The sequence below is a fragment of the Urocitellus parryii genome, chromosome X (assembly GCF_045843805.1).
Source record: "Urocitellus parryii isolate mUroPar1 chromosome X, mUroPar1.hap1, whole genome shotgun sequence".
Classification (NCBI taxonomy): domain Eukaryota; kingdom Metazoa; phylum Chordata; class Mammalia; order Rodentia; family Sciuridae; genus Urocitellus; species Urocitellus parryii.
Window position 1 is genome coordinate 70,315,140 of NC_135547.1, and position 27,292 is coordinate 70,342,431.

Genomic DNA, 27,292 nt, shown 5'->3' on the forward strand with positions numbered 1-27,292 from the left:
TGAATGAATGTTTATTTAAAAGAATTTGTACGACAACACTCTTACTTTCAAAGAGCAGAGGAAAGTTTTATATTAACACATACACTGTGGCAAGAAAACTACAGTTAAAGAAAGAAGGAAAAATATTCCCCCTCCATAGCCAGGGACTGAGACCCGAGGCTAAAACTTTTTTCAGTTAGCCAGCCCCCAGTTGCCTTCATTAAATCCAAGAGTGACTTAACAAGGAGACATAGCTTTGGTGGAGAGAAGAGCTGTTGGGGCTTGGGAGCTCAGTGCCATTTCTTTTAGGAAGAAAGACCACCCATACAGTCCATAGGAAAAGGGTGGCTAGAAGCTGTCCTGAGCTGAGGCTGCTTTATGGAAGTGGACAGATCCAGGAGAGGGAGAGATGAATGGAAGGGAAGCCCTACCAATGTGCATGTGTAAAGTGATTGACACTCAATTGAATCTAAATCCACTCCTCTCCTCTCAATGAAACACCATCAAACTGGTGCCAGAGTAATAGTTTTGAACAGAAGCCAATCTAAATGTCAACCTGGGGTTCCTCAGCCTAAGGCAGCCTCTATAGCAGAGGCCTCAGCCCCAGGGTTTTAAGCAGTGAGTTAAGTAAGACTTATAGAGTAGGTATGGCTCCCTAAATTCACTGTGGCAAACGTCTACTGATTTTCAAAGACTGGAGGTATGGAGGAAAGACCCATAGATCTCAGGATACCCAGACATGGCCTGGTACCTGAGACATTTAGTATATATAAGTGAGTGGGACGAGCTATAGAATAACAGCTAGGCCTCACAAATGAATATATAAACGAAGGCTTGTCCAATCTACCTCTAGGCCTTAAGGATGAGGGTAGGATATATGCATATAGCCTGTTAGGAAGCCCAGCAAGAAGACTGTTGTCCCTTCAAAACCTAAGGCAAAAAAGTACAGGGAAGAGAAAGACTGGAGCATTTTCCTGAAACAAAATACAGGCCTACCCCAGCCCTCAGAACCTACATCTCCTCAGATTCCAGGCCTCAGGCACATGAGACAGAGAATTACATCTGGGCTCCTAGCCTCCCCTTAGCTCCAAATAAGGGCAGCAGTGTAAATGTGGGTGGGAGAGAAGGGATCATGAGACACAGTCATTAGCACCTGAACCACATCTCTTCCTAAACCAGAAATGCCAAGAGCAAAAAGAAATGAGTAAAGTGAGAGAGGGGTTGTGCTTCTGTCACATTAAATAGGAGACAGTGGGGGTGGGGAAAGGTGTTTTCACATCAGGACATCTATCACTCTGGCCAAAGGGAGGGGTTATGATCAGCACAGCTTCACATGTTTCCCCCCTCTTCATTCATCCTGCTTCCGCTTAGGCTTTTTGGGGTTTCGGGACCGACTCTTGGCTTTGCACAGAGGGCATATAGGTGCATTCCGGTGAATTTGCTGATGACATGACAAGCAGGCCTGGTGAGGGAGCACAGGACAAAGAAAATTAGTGGTCAGATTTTTCTAGGCTTTGGCTCAGACTTCTAATACCCAGAGGCCCAGAAAGCAATCATGATTTCCCATCAGAAGATAATAGTAATCATTAAGATCCAAGTAGAGATCAGTGTTCTTAGAGACAATAGAAGATGAGAGTGAAGGATTAGAGTGATCAGATTAAAAGGGATGCTGAAAAAATGTCTGCAAAATGTGGAAATGATGCAAAATGAGGACTACATGTTCATTCAGCATTATACTAGAACACTGTTAACAGGTCCGTTCAAGGATTATTTAATTTCCTAGATTAGGATTTAGCAAAAATTTTCGGTAAAGGCCAGATCATTAAATATTTTAGACTTTTTTCATTATATGGTCTCAGTTAAAACAAAAACTCAACTGTTTTACATTAAAGAAACTATAGACAATACATAAAAAAAATGTGTGCCCATAAATCATTTAAAAAAGCAGGTAGCAGTTCAGATTTGGACCATAGGCTATAGTTTGCTGGCCTCTACTCTAGGAAAATGTTTCTTTGGTTGATTGTTTACTGTTGATCAGATTCTGAGATGTTACCCTGATAAACTGCAAATGGTTTTTGCCCAATAGAGATGCAAATTAGTCTTTTCAAAAGAAAAGGTAACCATAAAGATCACAGATTTATTTCCCTGTAGAACATGAACCAGTTCTGTATCTAACTTGGCAAATTTATGTCAGCATCCCTTTCTTTTGTTGATTATATAAATATATGTTTCTCAAATGCTCTTGGAAGCTGTTTTGTAATTCTGTTGGCTCCCACATTTAATGACACATGCTCACTATATATTTGTGTAAAAGTTATACTTCTAAATTTAGAAAGTTGTACTTCAGCAAAAGCCTGAAAACCTCCCTGCATTCTGTTCCCTCTGAGATGAGGAACAACAAACCAGTAGGGCCAACAGAACAACTCTTTGTGTGTGTGCCAAGCAAAGGCTGCTTAAGAAAGACCCAAAATAAATTAGACCAAAGTTCCAGACTCAGCATTCCATGTCCTTCCATAGGAAGATATTTTGCATCCTCCAAAGCCCCTCTCTAGCTCACTCACCTTCATAGGTGGAGGCTGTTGCCTGAAGGTAGCCGTCTGCCGAGTGTCCTGCTTCCTAGCCACTTGAAGTTGTTGGGCAGCAGCAGCTGCAGCGGCTAGGGACTCAGGGATGGGGGGCTCCTGAGGCTCTGTCTGCCATTCTGCTTTCTGCTTCTCAAAGTAACTTTGGAGATGAGAAACATTGGCTGGATCATTCTGAAAGCAAGGAGAACCTTGCCCCTCCTAAATACTCCATGGCACCGAACCAAGAGTTGGACTGTGGCTTACTCTAGAAAGTTCCTGTACCTTCCTTTGCACAAAGGTATTTTCCCTGGGTACCAGGCTTATTGTCTGTTAGGAATGGTAACCCTTCTGCTACTTGGCTCTGACAGACTCAGATGATAAAGAAATCTCAGGGATAGCAAGGTCATTAAAGAACATTTACTTCTATTCTCCATCCCATGATTATTTTCAGTATTCTTATTAAGTGTCCCCAGGTCTATGTGTATGGACTTGTAAGAATAGGAAGCTCACAACTTCCACAGACAATCTGCTCTACGTTTATGCTTCCTTTGACTGGGCTGAACTCTGTCTCCCTTTAAGGCAAGCCTACTTCTCCAAATCTTAGATTTTGAGATGAAGTCCCCAAGCTAGTCCCTGGACCAAGAAAATTAAGCCTTTTGTGTTTTCAAAGATTTATGAACACCCCTTCTAAACCCTGACTTAGAAAGTAACCCCTTAAGAGTCACAGAAAAGTCCTGTATTGTCAGGCTGGGGTTGTGGCTCAGTGGTAGAGCTGCTTGCCTAGCACGTGTGAGGCCCTAGGTTCGATCCTCAGCACCACACAAAAATAAATTAATAAAATAAAGGTATCTGTGAACATCTACAACTAAAAAAATTAAATATTAAAAAAAGAAAAGTCCTGTATTGTCAAAATCACATAAACAATTTTAAAAGTAATCTAGTAATTCTAGTCTAATCATCCTTCTTCAGGTGTAAGAGCCCACCACAGAGACTTGTTCAAAATCATAAAATGAATCGGCTACTGACAAACCCAAGCTCAGTATCCTGACTTTCAGGCCAGATTTTTGTGCCTATGTGAGTGTGTATGTTCTTATGTGCTATGTTATAGGGACAAGGGCAGGCAGCTTACTCCAAGGAGAGCTTCTCCTCCTCTTCACACAAGTCAGGGAGCCTCTGCAGGCCCAGAGTCATGCGTAGGGCATCCACATGCTCCTTCAGTGGCTTATATTCATCATGCAGGCGCCGGGTAGACTCTAGCAGCTTGTTTAGGTCATTCTCAGATTGTTTGATAGTGTTTTCCATCTGCAAAGCAGAACAGGATAGGCACAGAGAAAAAAAGACCAAATTCTCACAGACACTTTAAAACTGAGTGGATACTAGCACAGACTCTAGAGCCAGTCACATACTTTCTACAATGAATGGTCAAGCCTCAGTTTCTTCATCTCTATGATGATGATAGTTTAATAGTGAACATGTCATGTAATCTTGGTGAAGATTCAATGGTCAAATTCATACAAAGCACTCAACACAGGGGCTAGAAGAACAAAGGCTCAATAAATGATAGTTATTGCTCAAACATATCATTTCAGAGCTGGATGGCTTTAGAATCTATTTTAGTTCACCTTACCACCATTTTGCAGGTCAGAGAACTGAGCCTTAGAGAGAAGAATGGACTTCTCTTAGGGAAATACTTCTTAAGACAAAGTATACATAAAATTTCGGGGCTTCTGTCTCTAAGACCAATGATCTTTCTCTAGAAAAGTCTCTAGATCAATGGTTTTCAAAAAATATTGTTGCCAGATCATTAGCATTAGTATAATTCAGAAACTCATGAATGCAAATTCTCAGGCTGCAACATAAATATATGGAGCTAGAAACTATGGGGTAGAGTTCAACAATATGTGTTTTAACAGGCCCTCCAGGTGACTCTGATGCTCAAGACTGAGATCCACTGTTCTAGATTTGCAGACCGTCTCAGGAAAATATCTTATTCATTTCACTGGCTCTGTATCCTTGATTAGCTGGCAGAAAAACTGTCAATTCCTCATTAGATCCAGAATCCTGTGATCTTTGACATAGAAAATTCCAAGTGCCTACCTCATTTATATTTCTTTTAAGATCTAAGGCTTGACAGCAGGAGGAAATAAGTATTGCTACATAAATGTGTTTCCAAAAAGCAGAAATTTAGCTCCTTCAAATGTCAACTTTTAAAAAGTAATTATTGTCATAGGCTCTAAGAATTGCAAAGGACCTTATAGATCAGTACCTCCAACTTTCTTCCTAGTGAAGGAATCATCAGTACACCATCCCTAATTCTGCATGAATAATTTCAAAAGAGAGAGAAGCGTATCACTTTAGTAGTTAACTTTCCAATTTCCAAAGAGTCTCCAGGGAAGACACTCTAATGAGGGAGCCCCACCTTAGTAGGCAGGCAAACTTTATTTATTTGGTCTGGTTGGAAGCTTTGGAGCACCTGGAGCTGTACTCCAGAGGCAGGTGACTACTGTACTTTTTAAAAAGTATAGGTATTAACTCTTAAGACTCCCAAAACAAGAGCACATCAGAGCTGAAAGAGCCTTTAGAGATTATGGAGTTCTTCCCATAGTGCAGAGAAAAATTGAGACAGAGAGATGAGACTTGTCCAGTAACAGAGTCAGTCAATAACAAACCCTGTACTCATCTCAAAAATCATGGATTCTTCCACCTCATCATAGCCTGATGATTGTTCCCCCAGAGTGGCCACAGCCATATCTAAAAAGAGGCCACAATAATCACTAATACCTCTTCCTTAATGGGCCCAGATGTAGGCTCCAGGCAGCCAACCACATACCACATTGATGTCAGCATGGATCAGTCTGAGTTCCTCCACATGAGCCATCTTCTCCTGTAACAGGAGGTCCATCTCCTGCTTATATTCTTTCAGGTGCCTCTCCTCTGATTCAAGTGCCTCAAACTCAGCCTTCAGACGGGCCTTGATCTTTTCCATCTGCAGGGTCTTGTTTCTGAAATCCCCCCAAAGCATTAAATAGGCCATCAAAAGAAGGAAGGAAAATGGAGATGGAGGACAGAGTTAGGTCCTGAGGCAGGGCTTTCTTTCTAAGTCATCTTTCCAAATGTCCCTCTCTCCATGAAGAACCAACCGCAAGCCACCCCACCCCCAATGCAGGATATGCTTTCTTTCAAAATAAAAGCTCAGTGGGTTTCAAACATGGTTAGTTTGTTCCCTTGGGGTACTTGCACACATGAGTCAGGTTTTGGATATTAGCTAGATTCAAGAGAGAACAGTACTGTTATTTAGGGGATATGGGCCAGAAATGCTAAATAACTTCTCAATGCACAGGAAAATCCCACACCACAAAACTCCCACCCAAGATGCTAACAGTGACCTCTTGAGAAACCATAGAGACGGACAACAGTGGGAGGACAACAACTTTTCCAATAAACTTTCTGCAGTGATGGAAATGTTTTGTATCTGTAGTTTCCAATATGGTAGCCCTATGCACACATGGCTGTTGAATACTTGAAATGTGGCTAGTGTAACTGAGCAACCGAGTTCTGTATTTTTTTAAAAATTTCAATGAACTGAACTATTTAAACAATCACATATGACTAATGTCTCTCAAACATCACAGCACACCCATCAATTTTAGAAGAGAATCATTGTGGGTCACTTCTCTCTAAAAAAAAAAAAAAAAAGAAAGAAAAGAAAAGAGAAAGACAAGGAAAGAAAAACCCAAAATCTGGTTATGGTTGCTAAATCTCAATTGTATACCCTCTGGCTCAATCCCATACCTGGAAGTTTATCCTAAGGAAGTAATTCAAACAAGCAAAAAGTTAATACATTGAGATGTGTTTTCTGGCCTATCAGCAAAATTGGAATATGGTAGTCATCACACTACCCTAAGGTTACAATTTCAAAATAAATTTTCACATGATTAAACAAGAAAAGAAACTGGAAAGATGTAGTTTCAAGGGCCTTTCAAATCATTTGAAGCCTGCTTACATGAGAGGGCTTCACATTTTGAAAGGAGGACCAAATAAGCCATGTTGTTATCCTCCCACTGGCCTCCTATTCCCTGGTTCTCAGGACCTGCCTAGCCATTAGCCATTTACACATATTTGGCATCTCTTCTGCCTCAATAGCTGGCTTTCACCTCTGTTCCAGAGTATCTCATGGATACTCCAGCACCATGCCCTGGCCTCAGGCCTCTGATGTCAGCCAGCTTCTGTCTGCAGTCCCTTTCTCCTTTTTCAGCACTGCCTGAGTCTCTTGTCTCCTTCAACAAGTGCCCCTCAAGTACACAGAACCACACAAAGAATAGTGTTAGGTACATAGAATAATGGTAGTTTTTCTTTCTATGCTCCATTTTTTTCTTTTTGTGTTATTATTTTGTTTTTACTTTAGAAAGGAATATTATCCCATTTGTAGAGAAGAAAATTGAGGTTCAGAATAGTAACTTGTCTAGGACCACACAGTTACTAAATTGTGTGTTGGAATTTGAATGTAGGGCTCTCTGACATCAAAATCTACATACAACTCACTTCTACACACTGACTTTGACTGAGGGTACCAGGCTGAAGTGCATAAACATACCAAGGGTTTTTGGTATAACTGCTCAACTGTCTTGCAGAAGATTGTTACTGATTTGTATTGGTTAATCATTTATTTATTTAGATCCTCTCCTATCTAATTTTGCTTACTCCTACCCCATTTTTATAGATGGAAAACTGATATTCAGACTTGTATCATTTCTTACCCGAATTCATATAGGCAATAAAGACAGTGTTGGGCCAATAACCTATTTCTGCAGGCAGAGTCATATTGTGAAAGGAGACTCAAATCTGGGTATAAATACCTGTTCTGCCTTTGACAAGCTATTTGCTATTGGACATTAACAACAACTATGATTAAAGCTTAAGTATCTAGCATACTTACTATGTACCAACACTAGAAAGTTTATGTGTATATTCATTAACCAAATATTTATTGAATGCCTATCATATGACAGGCACTGTACTAGTTGCTAGGAATTGAGCACAGAACAGAACAATATATGAACCAGGAGCTTCATCTAATGAGGAAAATCAACCCTGAACATATGGTTATATGTAAAACCATATGAAGAATAACAGGGAAGAGATGAACAATGTAATAGAAGAACACAACAAAGAGGACTAACACAGTCTGAGGGATACTGTAGAGTCAAGGATGCAGTCAGGAAAAGATTCCCTGAGAACCCAAGGATGTGATATCTAAACTAAGTCCTGAAGAATGGAGTACAGGCTGACACAGTGGAGAGTAATCCAGACAGAGAGAATGGCATGAACAGTAGTAGCCCTAGAGCAGAAAAATATGACACATTAAAAAAAAATACTAAACAAAGACCAGTATGGCATGATTATGTACTGCAAAAAGAAGAGGGACCTAGATGAAACTGTGGAGAATGGCACAGGTCAAAACACAGCTTAGAAACTGGGATGAATTAGGCCTTTGTTCCTCAGAGGTAGAGGGATCTTAGAATTTTAAACAGCAGCAAAGTGACATTATCTAATCATTCATACCTTGCTTCTCTCAGCCTTGACTTCCTCACTAATAACACCTACATTACAGATTATGTGGAGAGGATTACATGAGCTAACACATGTAAATTTCCCAAATACATTATGTAGCACACAGTAGGCAGGCAATAAATGCTAATACCCTTGTCTCCCCATTCTGCCCAACTCTTCTGCCATGGTTATCTTCTTCACCACAGTGATTTGGAATTTGTTATAAAGACCTTACAGCGCATAGAGTGTGTTTGTGTGTATGTGTGTGTACACACTTGCACATGAATGTAGGTACATGTACCAGTATGATTATTTAGCTATATTACTAATTACTAAGACCAAAATAGCAATCATTAGCATAAGCAACCTTATAATGTCAATACAAAGATATTTTATGGAGCCAAGCCAAGCCTTCCTAATTTATAACTAATTCAATTAAGATGGCAACAAATGTGGGTAGATGTTTGTTGAAGTCAATAATGTCAAATTCTAAAACTCATTAAGTTGAAGAAGTTCCCCTCCATTCCTAGTTCTCCAAAATATTTTATCATAAATATGAGCAGAATTCTCATGTTTTTTTTTTTTTAATTTTCCTTGATTTAATGTTGAAAGTCCTATCAAATGACTTTTTTTTTCTGGTTGTATACAAAATATATTCACACCAATTCGTGTCTTCATACATGTACTTTGGATAATAATCATCATCACGTTCCACCATCATTTCTAACCCCCTGCCCCCTTCCTTTCCCTCTAACCCCTCTGCCCTATCTAGAGTTCATTTATTCCTCCCACACTCCCTCTCCCTACCCCACTATGAATCAGACTCCTTATATCAAAGAAAACATTCAGCATTTGGTTTTGGGGGATTGGCTAACTTCACTTAGCATTATCTTCTCTAACTCCATCCATTTACATGCAAATGCCATGATTTTATTCTCTTTTATTGCTGAGTAATATTCCATTGTGTATATATACCACTTTTTTTTAAAAATCCATGCAACTATTAAAGGGCATCTAGGTTGGTGTCACAGTTTAGCTATTGTGAATTGTGCTGGCTTGAGTGTTTTAATTTCATCAATTGACATGATAATGCAAATTTCCTTCTTTAACCCTAGTACCATAAGTGACACTGATTTTTGAATAAATAACTGGTTTTGCATCTCTAGAATAAACCCAAGTTTTTAACAATGTAAAATTCTTTCTATACATTGTTAATTATATTTACTAATATTTTGATAAATATATTTGCATCTATATTCATTATGGATATGAAACTGTAACTTTCTTTTCTTATACTGTTTTTGCCTGGAGTTGATATCAGGGTAATAAGAACTTCAGAAGATGAAATGGAAAGTTTTCTTTACACTGCTAATTTCTGGAAGAGACTGTGAAACATTGGTGTTAATTCTTTTTAAAATGTTTGGAAGGATTCTCCAGTGAAACCATCTGGACCCAGAGATTCCATTTTTGAGAGTTGTTAAATTACATATTGAATTTCCTAAATAGTTACATAGGGTTATTCAAATTATTATTTAATTTTATTGTGCTTCACAGAAATTACATTTTTAAAACAAATTGAAGGTTTGAAGGTTTTTGGGAACCCTGCATCAAGCAAGCTTATTGGCATAAGTTTTTAAAATAGCATATGCTCACTTCTGAATGTCTCTGTGTCACATTTTCATATTTTTTGCAGCATTTCAAAGGTTTTTATTATTATTATATGTTTTATGGTGATTTGTGACCAGTAATCATTGTAATTGTTTTGGGGTGCCACAAACTACAGAAATAAAAGATGGCAAACTTAATCAATAAATGTTGTATATTTCTGATTGCTCCACCAACCAGTTATTTTCCCATCTCTCTCTTCCTATTCCCTGAGCTATAACAATACTGAAATTTGGCCAATTAATATATCTATGATCCTACAAGGCCTTCTAAATGATCAAGTGAAAGGAAGTGTCAAATATCTCTAACTTTTAAATACAAAGCTAGAAATGATTAAACCAAGATAGGACAATGTTAGGCCTCTGTGACAAATGGTTAGCCAAGTTGAAAATACAAAAGAAGTTTTTGAAGGATATTTCAACTGCTACTCCAGTGGACCACATAACTGATAAACAAAAAAGGTAAAACTGCCTTCCTGATGATATGGAGAAAATTTTAGTGGTATGGTTAGCCAATTGAACCAATCACGACATTTCCTTAAGTCAAAGCCTAATTCAAAGCAAATTTCTAACTGTTTTCAGTTCTCTGAAGAAACTTCTTATCTGAGAAAGATAAGAAGTTGCAGAAGAAAAATATGAATCTAGCAGAAGTGGGTTCATGAGGTTTAAAGAAAGAAGTCATTTCCATAAAAACAGTGTGAGACAAATAATCAAGTGTCAATGTAGAAGCTACACAAGTAATTCATGAGATTAAAGAAAACTGATAAAAGGGGCCATATTTCCGTGTAAATGAAATAGACTTTACTTAAAAAGAAAACACCTTTTAAAACTTGATAGCTAGAGGGAAGTCAATGTCCATTTCAAAGAACAGTTTAACTCTTGCTATGGACTAATGCAGCTAGTGACTCTAAGTGAAAATCAATACTTGTTTAATATTACACATATCCTAGGTCCCTTAAGAATTATATTACATTTTTTTTTCTTCCTGTGCTCTATAAATGAATAGCAAAGACTGGATTACAGTATGTCTGTTTACAACAATATTACTATTGTAAGCTTATTATTGAGAACTATTGTTCAGAAAAAAATATTTCAAAATGTTATTGCTTAAGGACAAGGCAACTTTTTACCCAAGAGCCTGATAGAGATGTACAAGGAAATTAATGTTGTTTTCATGCCTGATAATGCAGCATCCATTGTGCATTCTATAAATCAAGGAGTAATTTCAACATTTATGTCTCACTATATAAGAAATACATTTCAAGGGCCAGGGCTGTGGCTTGGTGGCAGAGCACTTGCCTAGCATGTTTGAGGCACTGGGTTCAATCCAAAGCACTACATTAAAAAAAAGTTATTTAAAAAATACATTTCAAAAGGCCATAGCTGCCATTGATAGTGATTCCTCTGATAGATATTAGCTAAATAAATTAAAAATCTGCTGGGAAAGATTCACCATTCTAGATGTCATTAAGAATATTCAGGATTCATGGAAGGAGGGCAAAGTATTAACATTAACAGGAGTTTGGAAAAAATTAATACCAACCCTCATAGATGATTTTGAGGAGTTCAAGGCTTCAATGAATGAAGTAAGTGCAGATGTAGTTAAATAGCAAGATAATTACAATTAGAAATGGAACCTGAAGATATGGCTAAAATTGATACAATCCCATGATAAAAATTAACTAGATAAGGAATTGCTTTTTATGAATGAGCAAAAAAAAAGTAATTTCTTGTGATAGAATTTATGGCTGGTGAAGATACCTTGAACCTTACTAAAATAGCAAGAAAAGATTTAGAATATTACATAAACTTTTTGATAAAGCAGCAACATGGCAACATGGATTGAAAGGATAGACTCCAATTTTGAAAGAAGTTCTAGTGCTGGCAAAATGCTATGAAAGAGCATCACATACTACACAGAAGTGTTTCATGAGTATAAGAATCAAACAGTTTGGCAAACTTCATTGCTGTCTTATTTTAAGAAATTACCTCCGCCATCCCAACCTTCAGCAACCACCATCCTGAAAAGTTAGCAACCATTAGCACTGAGGTAACCAGCAGAGATTACTATTCAATGAAGGCTTGGATTATAATTAGTATTTTTACTAATAAAGTAATTTTAACTAAGTCACATACATTGTTTCTGTAGACACAGTATTATTGTATACTTGATAGACTACATTATAGAGTAAATGTCATTTTTATATTCACTCGGAAACCAAAATATTTGTGACTCTATCTTGAGATTTGTTTTATTATAATGGTCTGGAACTGAAACCACAATATCAGTAAGGTATGCCTGTATTTCATGGGAGGTTAATAGTGATAGTTTGTGTTTTTAAGAATTGATTCAAATTATATATGTTATGCAATTTACATATACACAGCTGTTCATAGTTGTTATCATTTGTTGTCTGTGGGATCTGTACGGATAACCCTCTGCTTCATTCTTGATATCAAAAATTTATATCTTCTTTTTTCTTTGTTAGTGTTGCAACAGGTTTTTGGATTTTTCAGATTTTGTTTCATTGATTTCTTTTATTTTTCTGTTTTCAATTTCATTGATTTTGATTCTTTATGCACTTTTTTCTGCTTGCCTTGGTCTTATTTTTCTCTTCTTTTTCAGTCTGCAGAGGTGGGAGCTTAGATTATCAATTTAAGGAATTTCCTCTGTTCTTTTTTTTTATTGGTTGTTCACAACATTACAAAGCTCTTGACATCTCATATTTCATACATGTAAGCATTTAGTATTACAAACTTCCCTTTCCCTAATGTTTTTGCTGTATCCCACAAATTTTGATGTATTTTCAGTTTCACTCAGTTCAAAGTGTTTTTTATTTTTCCTGAGTCTTTGTCTTTGTAATGTAAATTATTTCGATGTATGTGGCTTAGAATCCAAATGCATGTCAACTTTCCTGGTATTTTTCTATGATTTATTGGATTCTAGTTTGATTTCATTAATGTCAGAGAACATCCTATATTTCAATTCTATTAAGTTTGTTAGGTTTTATATCCCAAGCTATGATCTATTGTGGTGTATTGTATATGGGCATTTAAAAAGAATATGCATTCTATTGTGGTTAAGTGAAGTGTTCTACAAATGTCAATTAGATCCTGTTGGTTGATGGTGATTTAGAGTTCCATATTATCGCTGGTTTCTGGCAGTTCTATCAAATGTTGATAGAGGTGTGTAGAAGACTCCAACTATAATTGTATATCTAATTCTTCCTTTAGTTCTTTGATGGTTTGGATATGAGGTGCCCCCCCCCACCAAAGATCAATAAGTGGCAAGCATGGGAAACATTTAAAAAACTACACAAACTTATATAACAATCAAATCACTTAAACCAGTGACAAAGAATAAGACTTAAAATAAGCCAGAAGAAGAAAAAAAAGCATATCAAATACAGAGGAAAAAAGAATGATTGAAGCAACATGACAATGGTACATTATAGTTATACATAATAATGGGGTTCATTCTGACATATCACACATGCATAGAATATAATCTGCTCCACTTCAGTCCCTACTACTTCCTACTTCCCTCCCCTCTCCCCCTTCTACTGTACTGGACTTTCTTCTACTCATTTATACTTTTTAAAAATTAGTTCTTTATAGACATACATAAATGTGAAATTCACTGTGAGATATTCATATATGTATATAGCATAGTTTGCTCAAATTCATTCCAAAGATCCTCTCTTTCCATCCCCTCTGCTTCCCCTTCAATCCCTTTCCTCTGCTATACTCATTTCCCTTCTATTTTCATAGATTCCCACACCCTCTTTTTCTCCCTTATTTTGGTCTAGCTTCTACATGAGAATAAACATTCAACCCTTGACTGAGTTTGGCTTATTTTACTTAGCATGATATTCTCCAGTTCCATCCATTTACCTGCAAATGCCATAATTCATTTTTTCTTTATGGCTGAATATATCTCCATTGTGTATAAAATCACATTTTATTTATCCATTCATCTTTTGAATGGCACCTAGTTTGTTCCCATAACTTGGCTATTATGAGTTACACTGCTATAAATACCAATGTGAGTGTATCACAGGCTTATTTTACTTCTTTTGGATAAATAGGAGTTGGAGAGCTAGCTCACATGGTGGTTTCATTCCTAGTCTTTTGAGGAATCTCCATAATGCTTTCCAAAGTGGTTGTACTAATTTGCAGTCGTACCAACAATGTACAAGTGTACCTTTTCTCTGCATCCTTGACAGCATCTATTATTATTTGTATTATTGATAAGTACCATTCTTACTGGAAACATCTCAAAACTGATTTACATTTCCCTGATTGCTAGGGATGTTGAACACTTTTTTATATATGTGTTGCTCATTTGTGTTTCTTCTTTTGAGAAGTGTCTTTTCAGTTTCTTGCTTATTTATTAATTAGGTTATTTGTTCTTTTGGTGTTAAGTTTGTAAGTTCTTTATATATTCTGGATATTAACCCCCTATTGAAGAGCAGCTGGAAAAGATTTTCTCCCATTCTGCAGGCTCTCTTTTTATGTGCTTAATTGTTTACTTTTATGTGCAGAAACTTTTTAATTTGATGCAGTCCACTGGTTGATACTAGATTTTATTTCTTGTGCTTTAGGAGTCTTGTTAAGGAAGTTTGTACCTGCACCAATATGTTGGTGTGTTGAACCTCCTTTCTTCTAGCAGTGCAAGGTTTCTGGTCTAATTCTTAAGTTTTCTGATCCACTGAGTTGGCTTTTGTGCAGGGTGAGAGATAGGGATCTAGTTTCATTCATCTACATATGGATACCAATTTTTTTCCCAGTATCATTTCTATTTACACAGTCCCTGACAATATAAAATTATTTTTTCCAGTGAAAATAAATTTGAAAAGCAATGGTAAAATGAGAACCTTTCAGATGCAGAAAGGCTAAAATGCTACATCATCAGCAAATCTGGACTTGAAGAAATGTTAAAGGAAGTCCTTCAAGCAGAAGCAAAATTATAGCAGAGGGGAAAATGTTATTTATTCAAAAGAACAAAGAACAGTGAAAATGGTTACTTCAGAGAAAATATGATAAAACTGCAAAAAATGACAATTAAGTGTTTAAACAAGAAAGTGCAACAATCTGCATGATTTCAGAATGGGAAAAATACGTTTTAATGTTGTTGAGTTTCTTTTTAAAAAAAATGTTTATTTTTTAGGTGGAGATGGACACAACACAGTGCCTTTATCTTTATGTGGTGCTGAGGATCGAACCCTGGTCCCGCCCCTGCTAGGGAAGCGCTCTACCGCTGAGCCACAATCCCAGCCCTGTTGCTGAGTTTCTTACACTGAATTTACAGTAGAATAAGCTCAGTTTCAGGTAAACTAGGATAAGTACACATACTATAAAACATAAAGCAACAACTAAAATACAATAAGCCAAAAAAGATATAAAAATGGATTCACAAAAATGTAATGTGGTAACTTGGATTAGATGCTGGAATAGAAATGGGACCCTATTTGGTTTCACACTGACAAAATTCAACATATTATTATATAGATACGATGAAATCCTATTAAAATCACAGTATATTTTCTACAGAAGTTGATAAGTAGATTCTAAAATTCATACAGTAATACAAAGGGCCTAAAATAACCAAAATTAACACTTAAAAATTATAACAAAGTTGGAAAATATTTACTATCTGAATTCAGGAATCATTCTTAAGGAACAGTAATCAAAACAGCTAAGTATTGGCAAGAAAGACTGACAAGTAGATCGATGGAGAATACAAATAATTCAGAAATAACCCCACATATATGTAGATGACTGATTTTTGACAACAGTACAAAGGCAATTCTGTAGAGAAAGGGATAGTCTTTTGAACAAATGGTCCTGAAACAACTGAACATGTTTATGAAAAAAATACTTCAAAGCACTTCAAAGTGTGTGTGCATTCACACACACACATACAGAGAGAGAGAGAGAGAGAGAGAGAGAGAGAGAGAGAGAGAGAGAGAGACCAATCTTAGTGGGGAATTTTCAAGAAGAAAACATAGGGGAAAATGTGACTAAGGGTTAGGCAAAGAACCATTTTATATGGCACATAATAATTCAAAGGTGAAATATTAAAGAATTAGATTCATTTTCTAACATTAAAACCTTCAACAATTCAAAAGACACTGTTAAGCAAATGAAAAGTCAAGTCAAGGTTTCGGAGAATATCTTTCCAAAGCAAATGACTGATGAGGGACCTGTATCCATAAAATATAAAAAATACTCAAAACTCACAATCAGTAAACAAATAATTCTACTGAAAAATGGGCAAAAGTTTTTAATATACACAATTCTCCTGAGAAGTGGCAATAAACCCATAAAGAGAAACTAAAAAAAAAAAATGAGTCATTAGAAAAAGGCAAGTTAAAACTACAATGAGGCTGGGGTTGTGGCCCAGTGGTAGAGTACTTGCCTGACATGTGTGAGGCACTGGGTTCAATTCTCTGCACCACATATAAACAAATAAAATAAATGTCCATTGACAAAAAAAAAAAAAAAAACAAAACAAAAAACTACAATGAGATACTACTTCATATCATTAGAAATTTAGAATGGCTATAATGCCTCCTCTTCCTCCTTCTTCCTCCTTCTCCTCCCCCTTCTCCTTCTCCCCCTCCCCCTCCTCCTCCTTCTTCCCTCCCTCTCCCTCTCCCTCCCCAACCCCTCCTCCTCCTCCTTCTTCTTAATTTTTTCTTGTACTAGGAATTGCACTCAGGGACCTGAACCACTGAAAAACAACCCTAGCCATTTATTTATTTATTTATTTTCTGACAGAGGTTCTTTCTCACTTGCTTAGGAAACTACTGAGTTGGTGAGCCTGGCCTCAAACTTGAAATGCTCCTGCCTCAGCCTTCCAGGTAGCTAGGATTACCAAGCCCTGCTATAATGTCTTCATTAGACATAATAAAACATATTGTTGAGAATACAGAGTAACTGGAAACCTTATATACTGCTTTTGGAGATGAAAGTTGGTACAATCAGTTTGGAAAAGACCTTTTTAGGAATATTAAAAAGGAGAATGAAGAGAAAGGAGGGAGGATAAGAAAAGGAAAGACAATGGAATGAATCTGATATTCATATATGTACATATATGAATACACCACAGTGAATATCACCATCATGTATATCCACAGGAAATCATTTAAAAAATAAATAAAAATAACTATGAGTAAATGGCAGAAAGATAGACAGAAAGAAGGGAACAGGGGTTAAGAAAAGAGAAGGGGAAGGAGAGGTACTAGGGGTACAAATTAGAATAAGAAAGATATATTCCATGATTATATAATTATATCAAAATGGACTCAACTGTCATGTATAATTAAAAAGAACCAAAAAAATGAAAATGAATATTAAAAAGTTATAGATGCAATTGTCATATGAAACAGAAATTTTACTCCTGGAAATATAAATAGGAGAAATGAAAACTTGTTTCCACAAGAGGTTTGTATACATATGTTCACAGTAACATTATTCATAAAGGCCAAAAAAGGTGGAAATAAATGTTCATCAACTGGTAAGTAAACAACCAGAATATAGTATATTCATGCATTGAGATTATAGTCACTAAATAAAAAGGAAAAGTTTACTGATATGTGCTGTAATGTGGATAAATCTCAAAAACTATATATTTTATGTGATTGAAGGGAGGAGCAAATGATCACATTTGTGAAACTTAGCTCTGCAATGTTCACAAAAGACAAACCCATATATACATGAATACATTACTTGTTTCCTGGGGTTCAGAAGCTAGACAAAAGAGGTCTCTTTCCTTGCTACCTTGTTTGTAGTACTGGGGATAGAACTCAGAGTCTCAGACATGCTAGGCCAGTGCTCTAACACTGAACCATAACCACAGGCAAAAAGAGCTCAGTTAGCACTGATAGAAATGTTCTAAAACTGTATTTTAGGAATGACTTCTCAGTTCTATACATTTACTAAAAAATCATTAAATTGGATATTTAAAATAGATAGTTTCTGTGATTTGTAAATTATGACTCAATAAATACCCACAGTGGCTTTGTCCTGCATGCAAAGTTAAACCCACAACTCCTTATGAACACAAAATCTAATCTCTTTCTGTTCTGTTCATGTTTTTCAGGAAATAAGTGATTTGTTCAAAAGGCATGTATAGAAGAAACAAACAAATTCTAAAATCTGCTGAAGGAGATACACACAAGGAACAGAAAGAAGAAAAAGGAAAAAGAGAGAAAGAAAAAGAAACACAGAGAGAATGTAAAGAAAAAAGAAACAAAGAGAATTTTTCCCTTGAGGTTCTTTGCATTTCCTATGCTCTTTCAACATAGTATTTTATGCTCAAACTTCCCTACTCTGACAAGCAACTGGGCAGTTTGAGCAATGATTAAATCTGAATCAAAGTGTTGTGATTCTCAGATTTACAGAGAGACCTTCATGCCATCTTCTCCTTAGATACACACAAATACTAGTTTCAATTCCTTTACAACTTTCATCACTCAAGCAGACAAACACTGTATAAAGCAAGCACTGTTCTGGTTCCTGTGCATTCATGATGAGAAGACCCCTTGCTTCAAATAAATAATTGAGGACAAATATATAAATAGTACATACAAATCAAAACTATTATGGAGGAAGTAGAAATGGGACCCCAGAGTCATTATACTCACTTTAAGTTCACCCTCACCTGATTCTACCAGAGTGGTCTAAGATGAATCTCCCTGGAACCTATGGGGCTCCTCACAACATTATTTCAAAGAAACAAATTAAATAAATCCTCTTCATACTAGAGATAATGAACAAAGTCCACAAATGGGAAAGGAACTATCAAAAGCTACACAGCCACCATCCTCTGGGTCCTCTGCAATTTGAAATGAAGATAATTATATACAAAAGAAACTTAAAGAATGGCAGCATGCCATCTTTCTCTTTTGAACCTCCATATCACTTATCACATTGTTTTGGCCATAAGTGGACAGGAACAATTAATTACATTTGGAATGATAATAAGTGAGAACAAATAGATGGTAAAAATAGAGAACTGATTACAACATCAATAGCTGCAGAGAAGGAAGACAAGTAGGTCTGAATGGGAGAAGTAAATGTTTGGGAAGATTTCATTTATTTTGTTAGAATTTATTAAGAAGCCATTAGTGCTAGGAACTGAAAAGGAATCTAGTCTTCAGAAAGGCTAGATAATTTAATAAAAACACTTAATAATAATGCCTATTATATATGTGGAGCCTAATATGTTCTAGCAACTGTGCTGGCACTTTATAGGCTAAGAAATTTAATTCTCATCATACCAATACAAGCAGTATGGTCAACTTCATTTGTACAGATTAAGGATTTGAGATTGAAAGGAATAAATTGACTTACCTAAGACTAAAAATTTAAGAAGTAAAAGACACAGTGTTGTGAGCCTGATCACATTCCATCACACCTAGGATTTTCATCATATGATGGATTTAAAGTCAATGAAAACAAGCCAACAGGGTGAATTCTTATGCTAGTTCAGCCACACATTTTAGGGTGAAATAGGACACATCATGGAACTGTGTTGAACCTTGAAATGGGATTCCTGAGCTTCTCCTGGGCCACTGCCTCTCCAAGCACTGGCCAAGACAAAAACATTCTCCTGGTTATTTTCTTCCCAATGACTCCTTGCTGGCTATCATAGAGGAGGAAAGAAGAGGGGCTAGGGATATGGATCATCATTCCTGGGACAACCTTGGCAGGCTCACCTATGACCCAGCTTCATAGGTGACTCAGCACCAATGCTCACTCAAAAAGCAGGACAGCAGAGCTGGGACTTACAGCATTTGATAAGGAATGATCAGTGAATAGACACTGGCTAGTGGAAGGGGATGGAGAGTTTCCTGTGTATACTGATGAGTAAAGGCCATGGGGAGAAGTGGACAGATCCAGATTATATTGTGGAGGTACAACTCACCAGGCCTTATGAATGCAGTGGTTTCCAAGGATGGTTGCTGCAGCAGCACCAGTAGCATTGCCTAGGATCTTATTAGAAATGTGAATTCTCAGGCCCCACCCCAGAGTTGCTGAACCAGAGACCCTGGGGATGGGGCCCAGTAATCTATAATTTAAAGGCCCTCCAGGTATAACTTGAATCATGATCAAGTTTGATCCCACTGTGCTAATGATTGGTCTGGAGCTGAGAATTCTGTTGGAGATACCAGTGTCACATGCAGTGTGCTAGGTTAACTGGGCAGTGGAATATATGAGTCTGGAACTAGGGATAGCTCAGATCTGTTGAATTTTTTTGGAGGATCGTTCAGATCAGGTGCTATTCATCCAAAGTGGCAAAACTCCACAGAATAGCATAGCCCTGTGTTGGCCCAGGATAAGTGCTCTGTAAATGCCACTGTGTGAATAAAGAGTCAGCCTATCCTGCTGCCTCCAGGAATGTGAGATCATTGCTTAAGGAACAAGTGTTCTTTCAGTTAATATTTATTTGCTCATCTGAGAAAACCGCTGCTGTGGGAAAACAGGTTTCATAATGTAGTCCGCTTGAAGATTTTATACAGCTCAACACCAATGCTCACTCCTTTCCATGCTTTCTGCTGAGGTCAGCATTGTTTGGCTTAACTTACCCATCCCCAAGTCCCAGAGCTCCCAGCTGTCCTGTGCCTTGCTCCTGACTAGGCACAGCCCCAGTGTCACTTCTGAAGCCCACCCTCAGAGGAGCCTGCTGAGCCTGCCAGAGTGCTGGCTGAGGAGGAAAAAGGAGGACAGAAGGGAGGAAAGGACAAAGGGAGGAAGGAAGGGTGGAAAGGATTGAGACACATGACAAAACTGTAAAGTAAGACGGGTTGATGTGAGTGCTAGAATAAATATTCCCATAGAGCATGCAGGGCTGGGGGAGCCTGATTCATTTGCTCTGGGGACTTTGAGAAAGTTTGAGAGAAGTGGCATTTCTTCTGGGAATTTCTTGAAATGTGAGTAGGATTTACAGAAATATGAGTAGGATTTACAGATTTAGAATGTGGAATGAGGCATCTACACAGGAAGAGGAGGAATGGAAGTTATGAATTAGGAACTTCTCCATGGCTAAAGGACAGAGTGAAGGAAAGGATTAGTAGCATATAAGTGGAAATGACGAATCTAGATGTGATTTGTGGGGCAGAGTCTTGAGTGCCATGGTAAAGTTGATGGACAAATGTTTGTCCAACAGATAAAGACTAAGAAATGACCTAAGTGAGAAATGAAGTTCACATCATTACCTCACACACAAACACACACACAAAACTGTAACAAAATCTTTCCCATCATATGCCCACCAACTCTTATGTTGATAATCTCCATCTTATTTTTAAAACTAAAGTTCAATAATACAATAAGCAACTGACTTAATTTGATTTAAAGCTAACCATGTGCAATGGCCTGTATTTTCAAAAAGACACTGTGAACAATGGGAATTTTCCCTCTTTTAATCCACCTTCTGTTTCTTCAATTCTTGTTTTTCCTTTTCCATGTATCCACATGCTGCTTCCTTACCACTTAAAAGCCCAAGGAATAGATGGAGAAGGCCTGAGGTCTGAAGAATAGTGTTGGAGTAGGATTGTGCTAGGCTTGGCACATGGTCAGAGCAGGAGCAGGGAATGGGCTTAGATGAAAGAATCCATTCCTGAGGCTGTTCCCAATGCAAATTCTACCATTGGTGTGTTTGAGTTCTGGGTATGTTTCTGGGTCTCTGTGTGTGGAAAGGCTCTGAGCTTGAATTCCTTAGGTGGTGATGCCATCATTATCACTGCTTCAGCCCCAAGAATATTCCATTTTTAACAGAAACAGGCTGCTTTGCTTATAAATTAAGAAATCTGGGATAATGGTAATTATAATTTAGAGCAGTTGAAGAACCATGAGCCATGAGTAATCAGATTACAGCATTCGTAAGAGTATTAAATGTCATTAAAATGTGTGCCATGTGAGTAGGATACCCTTTTTTCCATAGCTGTGTCACCATAGATTGGTTGCCTAACTTCTTGTAAATCTCAGTTCCTTGTGTATAAAATTGGAATAATAATTCTCAGCACAGATTTCCATTGGGAAGGATGAAGATTAAATGAGCTTTTAAAAGAGCTTTTAAAATAGTACATTCTCAGCAAATGTTTGTTCCTTTTCCTAGTTCTTTCTGGCTGCTTCCTTTGCTGTTTCCTTCTGCCTCTCATATGTGTTTGTCTATGGACATCAAGTGTATATTTGTAATACTTTCTGCATTCTAAATTCATAAACCAAGGGATTTAAATGCTGTATATTAATGTAAAATTGTCAAAACAATTTATTTTAAGTCATTTTTGAAACATATAATTTTTGGAATCATATCTCCTTGGTTGATTAACCCTTTTTCATTATGCAGCGTCCCTACCTCTCTCTGGGATTTTTTTTTTTACTCTGGTATCTGTTTTCTTTGATAATAAGTAAGCCACTTTTGCTTTCTTTTGATTAATTCTTTCATGGTATCTTTTCCCATACTTTTAATCTCAGCTACTTATATCGTTATTTTTTAAGTGAGTTGGTTAAATGACATCATAAAATTAATTATGTTTTTCTTAAATCCTCTCTGCCAATCTCCACTTTAATTTGTCTATTTACATTATTTTTATTTACCATAATTATTGAGATGTTAAACTAAATCCGCCTTTTTATTTTTCTATTGTTTGTTTTCTCTCTTCTTTGTTTCTCAGTTTTCTTTCTTCTGCCTTCCTTCAGTAAATTACACTTTTTTCAGAATCCCATTAAGATTTATTTTTTTAAAAGAGAGAGAGAGAGAAAGAGAGAGAGAGAGAGAGAGAGAGAGAGAGAAAATTTTTTAATATTTATTTTTTAGTTTTCGGTGGACAAAACATCTTTTTTAATTTTATTTTTATGTGGTGCTGAGGATCGAACCCAGTGCCCCGCACATGCCAGGCGAGGGCGCTACTGCTTGAGCCACATCCCCAGCCCCAAAGATTTATTTTTAATGTTTTTATTTTCATCTTTTTATATAGGTTTTTAGTGTTATGATCTCAGTACTACATTATATACACAAAATTTATCACCATCTTCTGACATCATCATTTCATCAGCCTTAGTTAAGTACAGAAAGCTTTTCTCCTTTTTCTTTCTTTTCATGCACCCATTTATAAATGTCATACATATTTCATCTACATACATGAAATTCCAGTAGATAATTTTTAATTACCCTTCAATCATAAAAATTATTAAGAAATTTGAAAAGAAAAAGGGAATTATGCCATATTTACCTATGTTTTTGCTTACAGTATTTGTTCTTCCTTCCTTGGCTCCTTCTTTTTTCTGTTTTGCAAACTTTTGTCCATTTTCAGGATAGATCTGCTGATAAATTCCCCCAATTGTCCTTCATCTGAGAATGTCTTGATTATGCCTTCATTCAAAAAATATTATCACTGGTCATAAAGTTCTGGGTTAACATTTCTTTTTCTTCAACACTTGAAAAATATGCCACTTGCTGCTAGGATCTTATCAGTTTCTGATTAGAAATCTGTCATTCTATTTTTTTTCTTGTAGGTATAGGTAAGGTATTGGTTCTCTTAAGACTGACTTCCCTTCAAGAGTTTTTCCTTTTTCTTCTTTTTCAGAAGGTTGGTTACAGCACATCTTAATGAATTTCTTTTTGTTGATTCTATTTGTGTTTAATCCCCTTTGTGAATTTGTGAGTCATTTCACACAATTTTGGAAATTTTAGCCATTTTTCTTCAAGTTCTTTACCAATCCTGTTTCTTTTCTCCTTTCCTACTAGGAATCTGTTGGTATCAATGTTAAAGTTTCTGTGATAGTCTTGCAGACACTTCTATTGTTTCATGTTTAAGCTAATATATTTCCTCTCTTCTCCACCTTGCTATGGAGATCACCCATTGAGTTTTTAGAGCCTTGTTATATTTTTCAATTCTAATATTCTTTTGCTGCTTCTTTATTTTATTTTCTTGTTGTTGAGACTTTCTACATATTTGTTGTAATTTTCTTTTTTATCATTTATTTCAAGTATGTTGTAGTTGTACATTGCAACATTTTTTATGATCTATATTTTAAAATCCTTTTCAGCAAGGAGCAGTGGTGTACACCTGTAATCTCAGTGGCTCAGGAGGCTGAGGTAGGAGGATCATGAGTTCAAAGCCAGCCTCAGCAAAAGCGAGGCCCTAAGCAACTCAGTGAGACTCTGTCTCTAAATAAAATACAAAATAGGACTGGGGATGTGGCTCAGAGGTCAGGTGCCCCTGAGTTCCATCCCTGGCACCCCTCCCAAAATAAATACATAAATATTCTCATTCAAGTTGCTATGTTGGTATGGTAAGTGGGTTTTCATTAAAAGTTGGACAATATGGGTCTTACTTACATCTTTTGTCTCAGCAGGCTTCCTCTGATATCTCCTTCATGGAAGTTCAACAGAAGTTCAGTTTCTCCATTAGGTCTCTTTTGACTTCCAGGGTGAATCATCTTTGTTAATGCTGGTTAGTGGCAGGAGTTCAGCCTTCTCTCTAAATCTCTGTTGATCCCATCCCAACTGGTTAGAGGAAAACCTCCTAGATAGCACTTGAGGGTAGAAATCATGGCTCCCTAGGTGTTCTCCCTTGGGTGTGGTCTGTTTTCATTGGGGATGAAAGTCCTTGTTGTGGTATGGTCCTTCTCTGGGGATGAGATAGTCTTCTTTTAAAGCCCAGTGAGAGTAGACAACTTGGTTTTCCATTTCCAAGCCCAGACATCTTATTAGCTGTATTGTTATGACAGTTAGCACTCTCCTGCAACAATGACTCTCCCTCCCTACCAACTGATGCTTTTGTAGAAAAATAAATTCCCTCCACCTTTCCAGTCCTTCTGTGGGAGATAGCAGGCAAAACAGGGCCTCTCTGTAGGCAGACTTGAGTTCCTGTCAAAATATGGCATTTTCAAGGAGCATGGTGCGGAAGGAAGGATCCCAAGTTTGAGGCCAGCCTGGACAACTAAGCAATACCCTGTCTCAAAGTATAAAAAGGGCTGGGGATATAGTTCTGTAGTAGAGTGCTTGCCTTAGGATATGTGAAGATCTGGGTTCAATTCCCAATATCACAAACCAAAATGTGGCATTTTCAAGCTGTGTGGCTCTGGGATATTCAAATTTTCTGAGCCTCCATTTTCCAGCTCTAAAGGAGGAGTACAAAGATCAGAGGATTTGCAGAAATGAATGAAAGTAGGTCAGAGTGTATGGCACATCAGGATCTCAATAAATAATAATTTTCTTCCTTCCCCTCCCCTGCAGAAGGAGAGATGCAACTTCTTCAGAGGAAGAAGGATGTACAGATCTCACTAGGCACTCCCAGGGTTAAATCTCATGGTCGTATTTCTTAAAGAGACTCACTTAACATCCTCCACCCATTTTCACTGAAAAACACGCCACAGAGACACGGAGACAACCCAACTTAAGTCACCCTCAGAGAGTGGGAGTCAAAGTAGGGGCTAAGGCAGTGCAGGGAAGACAAAAGAAAGCATAATGCTGGCCCACACAGTCAGCCCACCAGGCACAGTTATGTTCCCAGCAAGGACAACATCATCGCCTTGACAAAGCTGCTCCAGGAGTAACTGGGATGGTGGACTTTCGCAACTCCCACTTTGCCACCCACCCTTCTCCTCTAGCTTCTCAGAGCTGCTGTCGTCATCTCAGTGTGGTGACCCCATCCTCAATCCCATAGCTCCCATCCCCCAACTGAGGCGGGATAGAAAGAAAGTGGCAACTAAGTAAAATGAAAACCAGTGCGCGCCATCCTCCCAGTCCCCACCCGCTAGGATTCCTCTGCACCCTCAGTCCCCTGGCCACCAGCAGCCACCACTAGCTTTGACGCGGTAGACTCGGCTATCAAAGGCTTTCCTGAGCTCCAGGTCCTGAAGTTAAACAGGAGACAGGGAAAAGAAAATCTCAACAAAACAGCAAGACGCCAAAGACACCTTAAAGTCAACAAGTACTTTTAAATAATGCATCTGTAAATGCCAACCTTGACCCCCCAGCCCAGGAAAAATAAAGCTGTCTTGGGACCAGCCTCTAGTGTCTCCATCTGTGCTTTCTCAGTCACAACTGGCAAGGGCGCTCCCTTCCTTTCTCTCCCTGTTTCTACTACTCTTGGTTCCAAATATCCCCAGACCCCGCTCTCCGAACCTCACCTTACCTGTGGCGAATGCGCCCCTTTCCAGATCCCCTCTGCAAGTAGTCCAACAATAGATACTTTCCATAGGTAAAGCCCTCTCCCTTAGCGAGGGATTGGGGCGGGGAGAGGGGGATCTCAAGGAGGGTGGAGCAGGGAATGCTGTTCGTGCTACTTACCTAATCTCTTTAATGCTTTCCAATTTGCACATGATCTCTTGTTCATCTGCCATGCTTTTCACTCTCAATTTCACGTCCCGAGAAACCTACAAATACACCAGCCAAGGGATACAATGGATACAATGTAGCCACCTCCTCGGGGCTTGGGGCTCTGAGTCTGTGCGGTAGGGGCTTGGAGAAGGGCTGGGAGCTGTAGTCCGCAGCTCCAGGGCCAGCCAGGCATCCCAGGGGCTTGCAGAACTACAACTCCCAGAAGGCCAAGCGACTAATGCCTGTTTCTCTTCCTGCAGCCGCACTTTAAATCAGTTTGTCACCGATAATTATGTCAAAGGTTGTGAGAAGTGCAAGAGTATGGGGTTACCCTGTGCGGAAGAATGGGGTTAAAATTACCAAAAGCAACTAGAAAGATGAGAAATACACCCATTCACACCCCCTCGAGGGACCCTCTTGCTTTAGCTATTGGCAAAAGGTTACCAGGACTCGCTAATTACTCAAGCATTGGTCTAGGAGAGAAATCCTGCAGGGGAATTAGAGGTCAAGTGCTTTAGTTGCTGCCAGGAGACTAGTGGCTTTGGTATTCAAATGGAAGTGGATCAGAGGTGGGAAAAGGAGTAACTGAGGAGGGGTTGATACAAAAACTGGGATATATTGGGGTTGGGGAGGGACGTTTTTCCTTGCAGCTGCCAGTTCATTCAATGATTACTGAGCTCAGACTGTCAATTGTAAGTCAATGAAGAATGTACTGAAGGGAGGCACTGGGATAGGCAAATATAAAAGCAGGTCCTTGCCTTTGAGAATCAGGAGAGACTGAAAAGTAACCCATTAATTACAGTACAGTAAAGTATCCTAATATGTGGATAGATTGGTGTAAACTGTGAAGAGAAGATGTAAATAAGTCTCAAATGGTAACTAAGAATTTGCCAGACCCTAGAAAGGAATGGGCTTTCCAGGACAAGATACAACACTTAAAGAAAGGACAAGTGGTTCAGGATGCCTGAAGCATAAGGTTCTTACGTGGGGTGTGAAGGTGAGAAAGAGAAGTGGGAGACTAGAAGAGAGAGACTGGAGACAGTTTGTGAAATACTTTGAATATCAAACTAAAGAATTCTGACTTAATCCTATAGGCACACATTTATCCAGTACACATTTATTAAGTGCTTATTTTGTGCCAAACAATGCAGAATTATATTGAATTTTTTTTTTTTTTTTTTTGGTTCTGGGGATTG

The 27,292-nt window shown here is 37.8% G+C and overlaps 1 protein-coding gene across 2 annotated transcripts; it reads right to left on the reverse strand.

Moving 5' to 3' along the window:
* Zc4h2 (zinc finger C4H2-type containing) lies at nucleotides 1-26,220 on the reverse strand. Of its 2 annotated transcripts, XM_026381872.1 has the most exons (5): nucleotides 26,067-26,220; nucleotides 5,374-5,545; nucleotides 3,673-3,845; nucleotides 2,541-2,703; nucleotides 1-1,441 (listed from the first exon to the last, which is right to left on the reverse strand). In XM_026381872.1, exons 1-5 carry the CDS (start codon nucleotides 26,117-26,119, stop codon nucleotides 1,328-1,330), a joined length of 675 nt encoding a protein of 224 aa, XP_026237657.1. In that variant the 5' UTR covers nucleotides 26,120-26,220; the 3' UTR covers nucleotides 1-1,327. The 2 variants fall into 2 exon arrangements, with proteins under 2 accessions (XP_026237657.1, XP_077650009.1); XM_077793883.1 differs by lacking the exon at nucleotides 2,541-2,703.
* Nucleotides 26,221-27,292: the final 1,072 nt, after the last annotated feature.

What these genes read in the sequence shown, in the direction of transcription:
- Zc4h2 (XM_026381872.1), bottom strand. Translation starts at nt 26,119, where the DNA reads ATGGCAGATGAACAAGAGATCATGTGCAAATTGGAAAGCATTAAAGAG. An exon ending in GAGGAGAAGCTCTCCTTGGA is followed by an intron (nt 2,704 to 3,672) that starts GTAAGCTGCCTG and finishes TCATCTCCAAAG; the next exon opens with TTACTTTGAGAAGCAGAAAG. An exon ending in AACAGCCTCCACCTATGAAG is followed by an intron (nt 1,442 to 2,540) that starts GTGAGTGAGCTA and finishes CTCCCTCACCAG; the next exon opens with GCCTGCTTGTCATGTCATCA.